The sequence below is a fragment of the Aptenodytes forsteri genome, unplaced genomic scaffold, assembly GCF_000699145.1.
Source record: "Aptenodytes forsteri isolate BGI_AS27 unplaced genomic scaffold, ASM69914v1 Scaffold156, whole genome shotgun sequence".
NCBI lineage: Eukaryota > Metazoa > Chordata > Aves > Sphenisciformes > Spheniscidae > Aptenodytes > Aptenodytes forsteri.
In genome coordinates, this window is record NW_008794166.1 from 142,907 (window position 1) to 159,468 (window position 16,562).

The 16,562-nt window shown below is 41.2% G+C and overlaps 1 protein-coding gene across 1 annotated transcript in view; it reads left to right on the forward strand.

Annotated features, from left to right (window-relative positions):
* DOCK3 (dedicator of cytokinesis 3) overlaps positions 1-8,658 on the forward strand; it is a 147,958-nt gene extending 139,300 nt beyond the window's left edge. The window contains exons 48-52 of the mRNA XM_019472565.1: positions 2,248-2,366; positions 3,356-3,443; positions 6,827-6,949; positions 7,550-7,632; positions 8,149-8,658. Coding sequence (XP_019328110.1) covers positions 2,248-2,366; positions 3,356-3,443; positions 6,827-6,949; positions 7,550-7,632; positions 8,149-8,658 — 923 coding nt within the window. The remainder of the gene's footprint in view (positions 1-2,247; positions 2,367-3,355; positions 3,444-6,826; positions 6,950-7,549; positions 7,633-8,148) is intronic.
* The last annotated feature ends 7,904 nt before the right edge of the window (positions 8,659-16,562 follow it).

Consider the following 16,562-nt stretch of genomic DNA (forward strand, 5'->3'; position numbering starts at 1 on the left):
CACGGGAAGCTGAAAAGTCCTTGACTAGTGTAAGCACGGCTTAGCAACAGCTAAAACATCAGTGTGTTATCAACGTGATTCTCACACTAAATCCAAAACACAGCACTGGACCAGCTACTAGGAAGGAAATTAACTCTATCCCTGCCAAAACCAGGACACCCTGATACATGCTGCAGCATTTTATATGGCCGCTGGCTGCTCCGAAAGCTTTTAAAAGCTTTTTTTGACTTTGTTTTCTAAGTCTTGCCAGTCCCTGAAAGGAGCCATGGTGATTGTGCTCTCTATCTGTCCAGAGAAGCAGGCCTGGTATTAATAAAAGCTTCAGTTATAGCCACTCCTCTTGTGGTCCACAATTCACAGGTATCAGTACTTAATTTTGTTTGCAGACTGGATACTTGGCATAATCTGTTACAATCTTTATAGCTATAGTTATTTACAAATTTAGGGTACCAAACAGCAGAGCTGTTTCATAAACTAGACTCTGCCACCACCATATTTAGCACATGTGGGATTTTTCAGGTCATGCAATGCAAGGTCTGTGGAAACTATAATCCCATATAAACTGATGACACATAGAGGTGGTTTGCATCTTGGATATTAAAGAACAAGGATGACAAGATAAATAAAAGGGAAAAGTTTACAGTGTAGGTTGTGCTGTGATATAGTTCTGGGCACACCTAAAAGTTCAGCATCCTTACATTTGTCATGCAGAAACAGGACTACCTGTGATGTGTGAGTAAAAGAGACTCAGCATAAAGTGTTAACACTGTGTTTTCCAAGCTGATGTTGTATATAAGAGCAAATAATGTTGTCTAATTATGTTTCTGTTTTATGTCTGGGGAGAAAATGAGTTCGGAACTAGAATGCAGATACTCTGCGTCTGTTCATGTTGGGGTGGGGGTGTAGATTAATCTGGGATCTGCCACCCCTGATGGAATTGTTGCAATTGTAGGACCTTATCCTGCATTCTGCTGGACACATTGTTCCTTCCACTGTGTGCTGAATATTAGTCCCAAAAACTGCATGTTTGCTTTTGCTGGGGTAAAAGCTGCATTAACCAGCACCAATGCCTTTGCTCATACGTTGGAGTGCCGTTCAGGTAATGTGTGTGGTTGTGGAAACTTTGCAAAAGGGGGCATGTATTCCCCAAAAGCCGGCATGGCTCTGTAATGCGCTGTGTGCTGCCATCTGTTAAGTGCGTGTTTGTGACACAATGAAATAATCAGTGCAAATTAAAGCTCACTCCAGCAGCTTCAGAACATCAATTCCTGCCTAATATTGTGCATCCCAAGGGATGCGTGTATCAGTAGTATCAGACTTTAGGAAGTCACTAATGGGAATCATTCTTCTGGCAAATCCATTGTCAGCTGTTGCGTATCAGAAGGCATATTGTTATGTGGCACTCATCTTGAAGGACATAAGTCCCAAATAATTCCACGTGCCAGGAAGCTGTTTACGTGAAATATCCCAACATCTTAAATGACAACTATACAGATAACTAATAGTTCAGTCAAGCATATTCCTACTATATAACTCCAAGCATTGGTAAACGTTCTGTTGTCATAAAATGGCTCAGTACACCAACACGCTCAGGTAGTAATCATACATTACCCAGCGGCATTAAAAGCAAAGTGCCACCCACATTTATAGAAAATTCTGTTTATTATTGGCTTTTGTTTTGCTTTAACAAAGAGGAAGCTAACCAAGGTATGGCCCACTAAATGGCAACACCTCAGACTATCTCTACCAGAACTGAGGCATGAAGTAGCTTCCTGTAGCTTCCTGCTTTAACTGAATGGTGTATCTCAAGCTTTTATCCCTTTCTTCCACATTCAGTCCTAAAATGCACAATTTTATGGCATTTCTGTAACCCTAGAAGAATACTTTATGGGGTAAGGGAGCATTAGGCACTGTACACCACAGCTGCAGCTGATTCCACACAGATGCCCACTTTTTTGTTTGTTTGTTTGAAGAGGAAGCACTTTGCAACATACAACTAGGGACGCATACATCTTACACACCTTACATGGTATGTCCTTAATTGTATATAACAAGCCAGTTCTTATTTCATCCTCGTGCTACGCACCCCACCAACAGTTAGCTGCTTAGTGGGCTCAGCACCATGTTTTCTTGAGTCCTGTAAGATCATCCGTCTGAACAAATTGCAAAGGAGGACTAGATCGCTGGGCATGCGGAGACATGGCTGTTGTTTGTCACGTGTACGTGATTATTCTCACTTGTTTACAGGCTCTCCCTCTCTACCAGATAAGTACCGCCACTCTCGGGAGATGATGATGTTGCTGCCAACCCATCGGGACCGACCTAGCAGTGCCATGTATCCCGCAGCTATCATGGAAAACGGACAGGTAGCAGATCTAATTTCTTTTATGTCAGTTCAACCACCTGAAACTGTGACTTTATTTTTACTATTTTTGACCACTGTAAAGCTTCCCTTTTTATTTTTGGAAAGCACAACAACTTACTTAGGATCATTTTCAGAGGCAATGCAGAACTTCTCCTATTAATTGCCCCCTAGAGCCACCCACTTTGGTAGTCAAGTGATACAAATTGTAATGGCTGTTAAAATTGCAGATACGTGCTGTGAAAATGGACTCTTCTTACTTCCCAACTTTATCCTATGAGCCCCTATCCGCTGCAAGCAGTCATACCATTTTATTTATTCATTTTTCTAGAACCATGGCCATCCTGCAGTCTGGCCTCAAAGTTGATTCTAAATAGCTCCATGGTGATTTCCAGAGGTATCAAAAACCACAAGAGGCTGAAATAATATACCGATACAGGGTCTCCAAACAATCTGTGCCCGTATCTACTACTTTCTCTGGACAAATTGAAAAATTCAGGGCGTGCCTACATGTAAGCATTTTAATCTGGCCCTGGCATGCACTTTTGAAGGGAATCTCCTGATCATGCCCACTTACCGCACTTCAATTCACCTCAGAGAACTGTCTCAGAGCACGCAAACTCAATTCTTTCAAATTAAACCAAAGCAAAAGGTAAGCTCCAGAAAGGCACGTGATGCATTCGAGCTGATAAAGGACGCAAGACCAGGCTAGAGCTAGTTTGAAGTAACTCCGCGAGAGAACACAAGCAGCATGAATTGTGGGTCCTCAGCACTGTTACACTCTAGAGATCCACTAGTATTGCACTGCAGTACTTGCTAATGTAGACACAGCCTAAGGTTCCCATGACTTTTTTAGTTAAAGAACTTCCTTTGCTTAAAAAAAGTGAACAGAAAGCCCCAGGGTTCTGCACCAGCTGTTCGGTAACTCTGTAACACTTTTTTTTTCTTTTTTTCTTTTCTTTTCTTTTCTGTGCTAACTTTCTTCTCCCTTAGCCTCCAAATTTCCAGCGCGCCTTGATCCAGCAAATGATTGGACCATGCAAACCTTGCAGTGATCCCAACCTGTCTGTGGCTGAGAAAGGTACTCTTTCTCCTAGTTAGCACGCATGCTTTCTAAAATATTATTACTCTGGTCATGCTACAGCAAGTAACGAATGGGCTTCTACATTTCCTGGCAGAGTGCATTGTCTCACATTTTTTTAATTAACAGTTTAATTAACTGGGCCTTCTGCCAACCTATAGTTATTTCAGATCATTCACAGAAGGGTGGAGTTGCACAAACCTCTTTATTTCAGAAAGCTTTCTGAGTTTAGCATTTTGTTATTGAAACAAACCCTGCAGCCTTTATCACGCAAAACTTCCAAAGCAGCAAATGAGAAGTTATCTGAAAGAAGAGTGCAAGATTTGGACGGTATTTTTTAATAATGGGATATACTGCTTTTTTGAATATGTATTTATTGTTCAAAATATTAACATTCCTTGTAATCCCTCTCTGAGGTAGTTTTATATTTATCATTAGGAATGTATGCTTTTTTAACTCACTGCTTTGAAAAATACAGGCAGAGCCCCTGCAGAAAAAAACATGAAAGAAGAGAAGGAGTTAGTTTGTTTTGTGTAACAGAAAAGGAGGAGCTTGCGAAAGGGGTGCCATGGACAAAGCGATGGGCTCAAAAAATGATCTGAAAAGGAACATTTTGAAAAAGCAGAAGTGGGCAAAATTCATTAGTCAAAATCTGAGACAAGGAGGCTGCCTAAGAAGCAAGTCATGTGTATGGCTAGGAAAAATGGTATCTTAAAAGATTTTTAAGGCCAGGAAAGACCATCGCAATTCTCTAGTCTGACCTACATAATACACTCCATTAGACTTTTATCAGTATTTTTGTTTCAGTAGCTGTGCCTGAACTAAACTGTATCTTTTTGAAAAAAAAATCCAAATTTTATTTTAGAATTTCTGATAAATCAGAATACACTACTTCAACAATGTGACAGCCTTACAGAGCGGTCCAGACTGAAACCAAAAGCAAATGTACAGTTCTGAATAAATGGCAGAATGATGACTTGATGACAATAACGAATGATGACAACAGAGAGTTAAGACTAGGGGGGGTGAGGGATTAAGACCTCCATCTTAGCTGTGTTAGTTTGAACTGAATATATCACAGAGGTGGTGAGATCTTTATACTGGAGAGGAGAAAGATCTGGAAAAGAAAGGTAGATCAACATTTTTTACCTGTCTAGGAAAAATACTTGAATTTGTATTTGTGGGCAGTATTATGCAAGAGTGTAGTATACAGCACAAAGAGAAGGGGATCAAAGACACAATCCCCTCCAGAGGCCCAAAGGAGCCATGAAAGACACAGATGATGTTCAGTATTTGTTCTTAGGGGATGGTGTGACGGGAATCCCAGCTCTTCAGCCAGGTTGGTAGCATAAATGCAGTTACAGGTGTTTTTTGCAGCCCTTGAACCCTCATCATTCTTTGTAAGTCAGGGTGCTATATGTCCTGGGTTTTGTTAACAGTCATGCCCTGTGAATTTACCCACCCCCTTCCTTGCCATGTCAGAAGCTCTGCTCAGTAATTCTCATTGACAGCAGTGTGACATCAGTCGCCCAGAGCAGAATGGCTCAAATGCAGCTTCCCTGCTAATTAAACTCGGCCACCGAGCCACTGAATGCTGTTCTGGAGAGAGAGATGGGCTAGGACAGAGTACTAAAAGCTCCCTGGGTAGGTTCCTCCCTGAAGCGTTTTGGATAAAACACTGGGTTTAACAGGCAGCCGCCACTCTCAAAAAGCATCTGACCTCAGGATGATTTCCAGCACTCCTAAATACTCAAAAGGCCGTGAATGAGGGAACACTGAGAAAATGTAAATGGATTATGCACTGGAGTATCACGTTCTCTTCTTCGCATTCTTCTACTGCATCTCGATGTTTAAAAAAAAACCAAAACAAGCACATCATTTTACAGGCCAAGCAAATCAGGTTTTATTCTGTCCTTTTCCCTTGATGCTGGTATATTGCAGGAGAGACTAGCATGGCTGGCATTTTTACGCATCTTGTCCCTCTGTTTTAGCCTTTCGACACCAACTGCAGTAGTGCGAATTAGAGCACTGGTATGTGTACTGGGGTGCTCAGAAAATGCATCTGAAGCCACATTACCTGTGTTGAGATTTATCCCTTGGTTTGAACTTGTTCTCTGTCAACATTCTTCGTATCTTCTTTGTATGCCTTTCTCAGTTTGAGGGTTTCTCTTTAAAAACAACATTTACTTTTATATTTTTATGGGTTTTGTTCTGTCTTATGAAGCTGTCACTTTGTGATATTTTTTACTTTAGGGAATTTCAGGTCTTGGGGAGCCTGTGTTCATGCTAACTCATGAACTAAGGAGAAAAAAAAAAAAAAACAACCCAAAGAAACCTTTCAAAATCATTTTAGAAAAGAAACGCACCAAAAATGGCTGCAGGCATTTTAATTAAGGAGATGTCAAACTCCATGTTTATTTCTCCAGGCTTCCATTTTCCAAACTGAAGATGGAAAAAGCTATTTTTATCTCAGTTTTCTTTGGTAGGCTCACTGAATTACTTTTTTCTTTTCTTAGCTAATCTGAAGAAATTGCTTATTTGTTGTCAAGTAAACATACACTTATTGCATGTCTATCTTCTCAGAATGAATCAAGTCTTGCAGTGGGTTTGGAAGAAAGGAAGGTGCATTTTAATAATGTTTAAGGTTGACAGAATTCTCCAGATCTTGAAAAATGTTCATGTTAGAAAGAAGGTTCTGTTTCTGTGAAAAAGCAAAGTCACGAAGATCATACTCTCTCTATCCTTTCTGATCAACAAAGACTTGATCTCTTCAGGTGACTTTACAATACAAGGAGTCCAAACTGCTGTCTTTAAATATTTTGCGATCAAAATTTTTTATCAACTCTGTAGCTTAGTAAATTGGGGCTTTAAAGTCGTGATTTCTTTTGTAACAGATTGAGGTGTAATTGCCTGTATGTCCTTTATTCAGTCTTCACTTAGCCACTGTAGTGCAGCAACAGGCCTTCCTGTGTTTCATGAGGGTTGTGCCACACGTTCCCTTCTGCTCTGTCATCATTTACCGCCAAGCAGAACAGCTGAGATCTAGCTGCCGTTCCATCAGTGAGATTTCATTTTTACTTACTCACTGGTTTGCAAAAAAAACCCTACCAGTTCTACTGCTCTTCAAATTTGCTAGAAATGAGCCAAGGGGAGATGGGCAGACTAACACTACGATCACCTAACTCCCGCTTCCTTAACAAAGCAACCTATAAACTTAACACACTGTAGCCTAGATGCTGTCTTTGTATGCCTTCAATCCTACCATTCACTAAGTCCCTAGAGTCTGTCTCTTTACTACTAAAGAGCATACCAGAAAGCCAGTCCTTCTGGCCCCACAAACTCCCTGTTATGTTACCCAAGTTAAATCTGTTTCAATCCTTCAGCTGTGCCAGCAGCGCCCAGTAGCTGGAGCCTAGACAGCGGAACCAGAGAGGCCCTGCCATTCCTGTCTGCCCACGTTGGGAGCATCTTGGCCCCACCAGTACCTCCCCGAAGCCTGTCCCATGGTAAGGAAATGCCCAGTAGGCCTGCTGCGTAATGCCTGCAGTCATGCACAGATAAATCTAGACCACCTGAAAGCTGACCTTAGCTTTCTTTCCCCCTATAAAAACAATCAGAAACAAAAACCCAAAGTCTTTCCTGGTCTGCTAGGTTAGTACTGGACAAAGTTTTAAAATTTTTTGGTGGGTTTTTTTTTTCCAAAATCTTCAAATTTTTTACAGTCCTTATAGTAATATGGACTTGCGTGGTTTTTGGGACTAGAATTAGGTGTGTGAGTGTTGAAGCTTGGCCTGGCTTCTTGCCAATGACCATCTTCAGCGGTAATTTAAGGTTATAAAGCTATTAAATGAAACTTCAAATGTTCAGTTTACGAGCCTGTTGCCTTGCCATGAGATCCTTGATAACAGGGGTGGGTGGAAATCTATTGCTGCGTTTTGTGATGTGACAGATGCACTCCACAGTATCTATCAGAAAGGAAGCCCTAGGTTGGAGTGGCCTTATCAGCATTTGGAGCTGCTACCTGGCACTACAGAGCCTAAAACCCCAGCTCTTTCGCTGCAGTGAGGCAGCACAAGTCTGCATTTCTGATCCTTGTCTCATTCCAGGACACTACTCACTGCACTTTGATGCCTTCCATCACCAGCTCAGTGATGCTCCTCCGGCACTGCCTGCACGAACGTTGCGCAAGGTAAAAAGGAAGTGGCAGGACAGCAGAGAGAGATGTAGAAGGAAAATAATAGGCTCCTGAAGGAACCCCCTCCTCCACTCCCACCAAGCAGCTTTTGAATACAGAAACACTATTTTTAACATGCTAGTAATGTACACATGAGAAAATCCACTGAAAGCTCATAACCTATTCCAGAGTTGAATTCTATAGAAATAACTTACACGTGTTGTAGGCCCTTCCACCTTCCTTCTTTGCATCATACACTGTGATTTCAGGCACCCTGATTATCACTCAACGACTGTTTCTTTAACAGCTCTGGTGGTGTTAAGTACACTTGTCTGCACTTAACACACAAGAGGTACTTCCACACAAGTCAGGGAAGTGCACATATAAACCAATAATCATTGACATTTTGAACACAAATGGAACTGCACCATTATTAACATCGCTGTCAAAAACTGAAATGTGGAACAACACACAAGATGCAGTGTTGCCTCCTTTGTCAGTTTTAACCTGGTTTTGTTTTTCTCCGAACAGTCCCCTCTTCATCCTATCCCTGCATCACCCACCAGTCCGCAGTCTGGTCTAGATGGAAGTAACTCCACTTTATCCGGCAGTGCCAGCAGTGGCGTCTCTTCCTTGAGCGAGAGTAATTTTGGACATTCTTCTGAACCACCTCCTCGCACAGACACCATGGATTCTGTCCCCAGCCAGGCCTGGAACACCGATGAAGATCTAGAGACACCCTACCTCCCTGTCAGGTACAGTCTCTCTGAGCCTGATGTCCTAGAGTCGCTCAAATCCCAGCCATGCCGAAGCCACTCTGCTCCATCTGGAGTCATTCCTCAGGACACCATGGACCCTCCTCCTGCTCTACCCCCCAAACCTTACCACTCCCGGCTGCCAAACATGGAGAACGAGGAGGGGATGATAATTGAAGATGATGACAAACACCGCCCATTGCATCGTAAAGTGTCCCAACCAGCGAGTGGTGGAAAGGAAGAGCAGGCCAGGGTAGCATGGGAGCATGGCATCAGTGAGCAGTAGGGACAACTCCTGGTAAGCAGCTTGCATCATCATTCCAGGTCTGACTACAAAGGAGAGAGATAAGGACTCGGAGAACAGCAAACCAATTTTCTACTGCCGCAAGTTTATGTCTGGAGCCCACAAAAGCAATTGGGCCAGCATGGGAGGTTGCTGCTTTCCTTTTTAATTTCTTTTTAGACCTTTCCGTTATGTTTTTTAACTTTCTGTGCAGTGGACAGTTTATTCCTTCTGCAGTTTCTTAACCACATCAAATGGCACACAAGCCATAGAGACTTGCAGAAGCTGAAAAATACAATTTTAAGCAGAGGGGGAAAAAAGGGGGGAATGTGGCAAGTTGATTTTGAAACTGCTTTCCTCCCAGTTCTGAGACGCACATGAGTAGAAGCAGTTGCACTAGGGATATATTTCTTTGCTGTACAGAAGTGAAAGCTCATTGCTGAAATCAGGGATTCTATGAACTGTCAGGCTGGAAGGTGCATGAGCTGCAGGCAGTGGAAAGATGGCAATTCTAAGAAGAAATTGGCTCTTTTGAGAGCAGGATTGTACATATCTGTGCAGTGATCTCCCTGCATTGGTTCATAGGTGCTGAGGCAATCTAACCAGTGCTGATGCACTGATTTCCAAGATATCATTTCCAACAAACTCTGCCTCCTTTGTTTTTTATGTACTGTTTGATTTCTTAAACTTTGCTTTCACTGGCTAAACCAACCTGCTTTCTCATTGGAATCATATGCTATTCATCTGTGCTACAGGATGAGAGGAGGTTAGTAGCCATTGGAGCTGCAACCTAATTGTAGGCCTTTCCCATGCCCAAATTTGGGCAGGCTGTTGACACCAGCATTTCTATTCCAGTTCAAAAAAAAAAAACCACCACCCACCCACCACCAAATTGAATTTTTCATGCCACAGCTGGTTGATGACCCAGCCAGTGAAGAAAAGGTGGCTTAAATGCACCATATCCAATAATCCTTGCCTCAGGGCTGAACATAACAATTCTCACCAACTTCCATCACCCAGGAGCTGAGATTCATTCCCTGTTAACATAACGTCCTCAGTCCCTCCCAAAAACTCACTGCAGCTGGTGTGCAGAAAGAATCTCCATCTCTCACAGTAGACAGGAAGCACTAAGATTCAAGAAATGCCCAGTATATAGTGTACACCCTAGAGTCAGGGATCTTAAAGGCAACCTGTAAAGAAGAAATGTTTGTTTCCTCTTTTGCTTCTTTAGAATGTACAAAGAAGCTTTAAGAGCTCCTTCTTCTCTCTCCTGGAAGGTTGATTTCTTTTCTTTTCTTTTCTCCTCAGGCAGCAATACAGCCTCCCCCCCCCATTTTTTTTGTATTGACCAGCTCCAGAAAGGGCTGAAGAATGTTTAAAAAACAAACAAACAAACAAAAACAAGAAACAGAACTGTGCAGAGATGAAGACAGTGCAAGTCTATAAACATAAAATAAGCCTTTTAATCAGTATTTGCTTAGTTCAGTACATGACAAACAAGGAAAAAATTTTGTGGGTAACAGAGCCAAGATCTGTTTTTCGAAAAGAACAGTTAAGAAATCTGTTATTCCTATTTTCAATATTTTTCAAGAAACTTTCAATCAAGAGAGTATCAAATATTTAATGTTTTAGATAAACAAGCAATATTCCTTCCCCCTACCATGCCCACACACATTTTAGCCTTCCTTATAACCCTTTCCACCTGCAGACTGCAAAGCACACTCCAGAGGATGGCAACAGACCACCCTCTTTCTTACCACTGAAAAATCTGAAGCACATTCAAATAAGAGACTTACCTCCACCATATAAAATTAGTGTCAGAAACAGGAATAGCACTCAACTTTCATATCCAATTCTTGCCCTAACCACTCAGTTTCTCATGCTACAAACAGCATAAAGAAGCAAAAAAGGATATCACAAATCTTTTACAGGTCACCTTTAGCACTACCTCTAAATACAGTGACTGGGCAGAGTACATTGCTTCTGAACTCTCCTAAAGAGTCTGTCTGTGCAAAGTCTGGACTCAGCGGTTGTATGAAGGGGATTTTAAGAGGATTCTTCTTTTCTTTCTCAAGCTCTAGCCCATGCAAAACTACTAAGTTATGGATTTGTTTCTTAAATGGCCTATTTGGCTGGAACAAAGTCTCTCTTGCTTCCTCTATTTTGTTATAACACAGGCTGCTTGTAATCATTATATCCTTCGCAATTAAGATGATAATAAAACCTGGCCTATAGTGGACATATCTCTAGCAGGAAGGAGAGTTTTCCTATACTGACAGTCCTAAATGTTAATGAACCAAGCTGGATCTCTGGTATAGAACATACATACGAGAACTCAACTCAAAATTATGTTTTTGGTAAAGGTAAGTAAGTCAGGTAATTCCTTAGAAATGAGTGAAATATTTTCACGTATGCTATTCTCCAATCTGACTGAGATTCTTCAAGTGAAGTTTTTAAGAGAACTAAGTATTCAATTCCATCTCCTCTGCCCTTTTTTTTTTTTGGCAGGAAGATTAAGAGTGGTAAATGTAGTGACTTACTGAGCTTCCTTATTGCAAAAAACAGCGGGTCTTGCAAATAAAACTTTGCAAAAACAAGAATGCAGCTAACATGGGACTAAGTCCCAGTCAGCTGGAAAACCTGCCCACTGCAGCTCTAATCGGTCTCTCAAAACATATCATCCTGCTCTGATTAGAGGCACTGTACAACAGCAGTGAGTCCATTTTGAGAGTCTGATATTACTATGATGTGTTTGTAAGGGTTTGAAGATCAATTAGATGATGTATACAAACACCCAGTTGATGGCAGGTCCACACAGAGAAGGACGGAAAAAATTGCCGAATTTACCAAATTTAAGCCTCTCTGGAGTTAAATTTCTGTTACTGTTCTGATATCTTCCAAGTATTCTGTCTCCCTTGTCAGCGCTTGCCTTAAAGGGGGCAGAAGATAGAAAGACTATTACTAAGATTTTGTGAATGTTGGAACTAATACTTCTTGGAACTAATACTTCTCTGTAGGGTGGGGTGTCTTATAACATAGTATAACTCCAACATCAAGCTCAGTGCTGGAGTAGGTGGAAGCAACAGCAGTTTTTGCGCTTGCCCAGCAGGATTTGAAGATTCCTTGTATAAACCACGGCAACAGGATGTTTTGAACAGGACCTGGTCATTCTATACCTAACTCTAATTCAAACTTACTATGTACTTGCTTTCATTGGGTTTTCTTTGCGTAACAAAATAGCATGTGCATTCCTGAGAAAATTGGTGGAATTCTGCTACAAGTCTCTCCATCGTCAGTGTACCTGCTGGCCCCATGTGAAAAACAAAATTGAAAAGGAACTACAGTAGTAGAAGAAAAGCAATTAAAACAATTTCTGTGAATCCTACAGGTTTTTTTCCTCAATGGTTGGGTTGGTTTTATTACTGTGTGCAAAACTAAGATTCTTTTCCGTCCTCTGTTTGCTTTTTAGCTTACTGACCCTTTTTTAGGTAAGGGATATTGCATATCCCTTCTGTGGGAGAATCAGCCAAAACTGGGGAGGCTGGAGAGAGCAAGAGCCTTTGGGAAACAAATTATGTGATATTTAAAATTTCCTCTGATCATGCTTCTTTGTAAATACCCCCATTTGAATGCTGTGTATTTGTACAGGAAATTGAGCAAAAAATGTATAGATTGTGATGTCTGACTGGTATTCTGCCCTGTAAATGTGTTTTTAACCTCTGGCATTCTGTGCTTATTTAAAAAAGGCAAAAACCTCTAACCACTTCTCTTTTGTGTATTCATGTTTAAAATAAAATGAAAACAGCTATCTTATCTATAATGGAAATCAAATTTAAAAGGAAAAAAATAATTTGTACAAGTGTCCTAAAGGTACTTCATTGTATATATTGTGATAGCATGTTTCCAGAACCAACAAATAAGTGGTGTGAATTTTAGATGTAAATATCTGCCGTTTGTTTTGGATTTCTTTCCCTTACCCATTCACTCAACTGCTGTGATGTGGAATTAAAGATTAATACCCAATATTAAAATGGTACAGCTGTATGTTCATTGCTGTCCTCCAGACAGGGTTATCCTCAGGCTGCTCCAAACATTCACGAGGTATGTGGAAACAGCCATCGCTTCCCACTTTTGTGCGAGTGAGGAAAATGGGGGCAACCAAAAGCACCTTGTGGCTATTATGTGTGGTGAGGGAACAGCGTCTACGTTATAGTACACTATTTTATTTAATATCAACTTAAAGCAAGCGTCAGGCATATCGACCAGCCAGTCTAATCAGTTAGGAAGATTTATATGACACATGCAACAACAGTCTGAGATACCTGCTTGTCTATCACAAGCTTTAATACACAGTTTTGAGGCAATACTTCCAAAGACCAACTGAATCAGTGATTAGTTCCTCCAATGCGTACCTCACTGCGCAAATGATTGCTATTTGATGAGTGGTGGCTTATTTCACTTTTTTTATTGCAATAGCATGACATTTTGGCAGTGATTTCATTTCTCAATTTTAAGTATTTAAATACCAATCATTTTAAAAGAATGGGTGTGAAAGAATAGAGACATGTAGGAACACAGGATTTGGGAATTAAGAGCTACAGTGACTTCTACATGCGCGTAATCTCAAGATATGCATTTTCTTCCATTACCACTAATAAACCAGGTCAAGGTGCAGGAGACAGAAAAAGTAACCCGTTTCTCCCATCCTGTCTTGACGAACGAACAAAAAAAAAAAATTATGAAAATTATGTCCCAAAAGACATTTAGCGGTAAAATATAATAATAAGCTGGTGCTGGGGTGTACATAGACTGCCAAGCCACCCTTTTCATTAAGTACCTACCACATACAAATACTGAGAAGAGATAAACAGTAACAAGGTACTTCAAAGTACATCTAAAATATCAAAATGTGACTTAGCTAAAGCATTCACTTGACACCTGAAAAATGTCTGTATAAATCAGACCCTTTGTGACTGTTCCTAGCCCAATTTACCAAATCTTAGTTAAGCAAGTATTTTTTTTATTCAGCTAAAAAACATTTATTAACCAAGCATAGGAAATAAAAAGTGTATTTGACAGAACAAAACATGTCAAGCCCTTAGCTTTAAACAAGAGTTAAAAAAATCTTCTAGTTTCTGTTAAAACCAACAGAACAATTTTTTCAGTGCAAGTCAAATACTTTATTTAAGCTAAGGCCACGCTAGTCAGATTGAAATCTAAATACCCCCTTCAAATACCTCTCCTTATCTAAATAAGAAAGCTTCAGCACAGTTTCAATATATGACTTGTGTGACTCAGTATGAATTTCATTATAAAGCTGGTAAGAGGAGAAATTAAACCTCGAGAAAGGACTATAACCTAGCTGATAAAGATTCAGCCCTCTACACCTCTGCATAAATATGCCTCTATTTGTAGACTCTTCTTACCAAACCTTGAACACGGAGACACAGACAGTGTTCAGATTTTTTTATATATATACACACACACACACTACACAATAGCCCAATGCCAAGAGGTCCTAGCTACAGGTCTTCTCTTTACTATTGTGAGACAATTCACATACCACTTCTCCCTTTTCATAGGCTTTACGATCAATCCCACATAAATTAAAACCAAATTTGGAATAGTAGTTCTACACTTCAGCTTCTATTCAGCATTCACTCACAGCAGTACTGCATTACGTTTTTCCACCAAACTGACCTGGTTTCACCTCCACCCTGACAGAACACACTTCATTGTCCTCTCAGACCAACACCTGAAGCTGAACCCCTTTCATCCACTCTGACAGCTGTACACAGACTTGCCTTCTCAGACTGCAGAGCCAGCAAAGGTCCAGCCCACGCAGCAGCCTCACCATGAACACACAGCTTCCGCGATTTACGTAACTTAAACCTCCCAACACCACCAACTCTAATCCCCACAGATCTACCAAGCCCAATTAACTCTCCTGCTCACTCAACATGCTGCCCTTGCCCTGTTAGCCTGTAGCAATTGGTTGATTAGCCCAGAGAAGAGAAGGCTCCAGGGAGACCTTAGGGCAGCCTTCCAGTACTTAAAGGGGACTTACAGGAAAGATGGGGAGGGACTCTTTATCAGGGAGTGTAGTAATAGGATGAGGGGATAATGGTTTTAAACTGAAAGAAGCTAGACTTACTAGGAAGAAATTCTTCACGGTGAGGTACTGGAACAGGTTGCCCAGAGACACTGTGGATGCCCCATCCCTGGAATTGTTCAAGGCCAGGCTGGATGGGGCTTTGAGCAACCTGGTCTAGTGGAAGGCGTCCCTGCCCATGGCAGCGGGGGTGGAACTAGATCATCTTCAAGGTCCCTTCCAACCCAAACCATTCTATGATTCTATGACCTCTTCTTATCAGACCACTATTTAAGAGCTGATCATATTCCAACTCCCCTATTAGCCCTACCCTGCTCACATCTTCCGTTTGTATTATTAGCCCACCAAAACCATACACTGCAGGAGCCCCCAGCACAAAACCAAACATTCATAGCTACATGGTTCCTCCTCTTTTTTTTTTTATTTTTGTCCTTCCCCAATTAGAGCATTTTCAGCTATAGAAATTGCCTGGTTAGAAACAACCTCAATCTCAACTTTGGTGGTTATCAATGGCGAAAACAAGCAAACCATTTAAATGCTGGAATCAATTTCGGCTTCTCTCTAACAGCTCCCTCTCTCTAACCATCACCCTTTTCCACATGCAAAATTGAAAAGGGATGTTCTACTTAGGTATTCTTTAAATCACCCACCTTTCTCTCACTCATTCATGCCCAGATACAATGGAATAATGCCTATCCTTCACTGTAAAACCACATGCGGCCTGGAGAAGAGAGTCCTGCAACACTAAATTCCTAGCAGACTACCCATCCATAGTCATGGCACTCTGTGCTATCATCATAACTAGCTCCGAAAGCTTGCAAAAAACTGACCAGAAGTCACTAGAGGTTTACTCCTCATTCAGCCACATGCTCCAGCTCTGTGACCATTCACTGGCACAGTAACTCTCCTATTTCCCAGCACCTCACTTCTTCAGCACTATTTGGCTTAGCTAATACCACAACCAAACCCACAGCCAAACACTTCTACGAGCACGGGGAACAAACACAACCACCCCTGTCCCTCACAGCATCCTGTAGGGTATAGCAATCATAATGGACATAGCACTAGCAACCTCCCCAAAAGAGAGTCAATATTTTGTTTAATCAATCAGTCTAACTACACAATTTAGAACAGGACCAGAAACCTTCATCACTGGCTCCTACACCCTTTGCATCTTCCTGATGTAGGAACAATGTAAAACTCCACCCACGTTTTGTCTATCTCAAATTCTCACATACAAGAAGATCTCTTCTCCCTCCTTGTTCTTGTCAGATTCCTCTTTATTCCGAAGAGGGAATTAATTGATGAATATCCTCCCGCAGCTATAGTTTTAACTCAGACATTAAACTGTAACAGTAAAACAGGAGCTAAAGCCTCCCTAACAACTGAGGAGCTTTTAAACAATAAAACCAACCAACTTCTGCATCCAAAACTAAATCCTCATCCCAGTCACTTTTAAGAGATAAACACCAGTAACCGTGAATCTTGACGCAACTCGAAGTATCCTGAGCACGTGACACTGTAGGAAGATCTCTGAGGCTCAGCCAGTCTTCTGAGTATTACTGCTTACTGCTTATACGTATGGAAATTAAGGACTACATTTAAGAAAAAAGAAGAAAAAAAGATTTTTGCTTTTTCAGCGCCCATCCAACTTAGAAAAGTAACAGTCAGAATGTCCCAACACCACTGAGGACCAGCACAAGCTGTCCAGTACCCAGGTTTCAGACATGACAAATCCCTAGTGCTCCAGAGGGACAGTGGCTGGAGGGTGGTGGAATGAACAGATCCCTAGAAA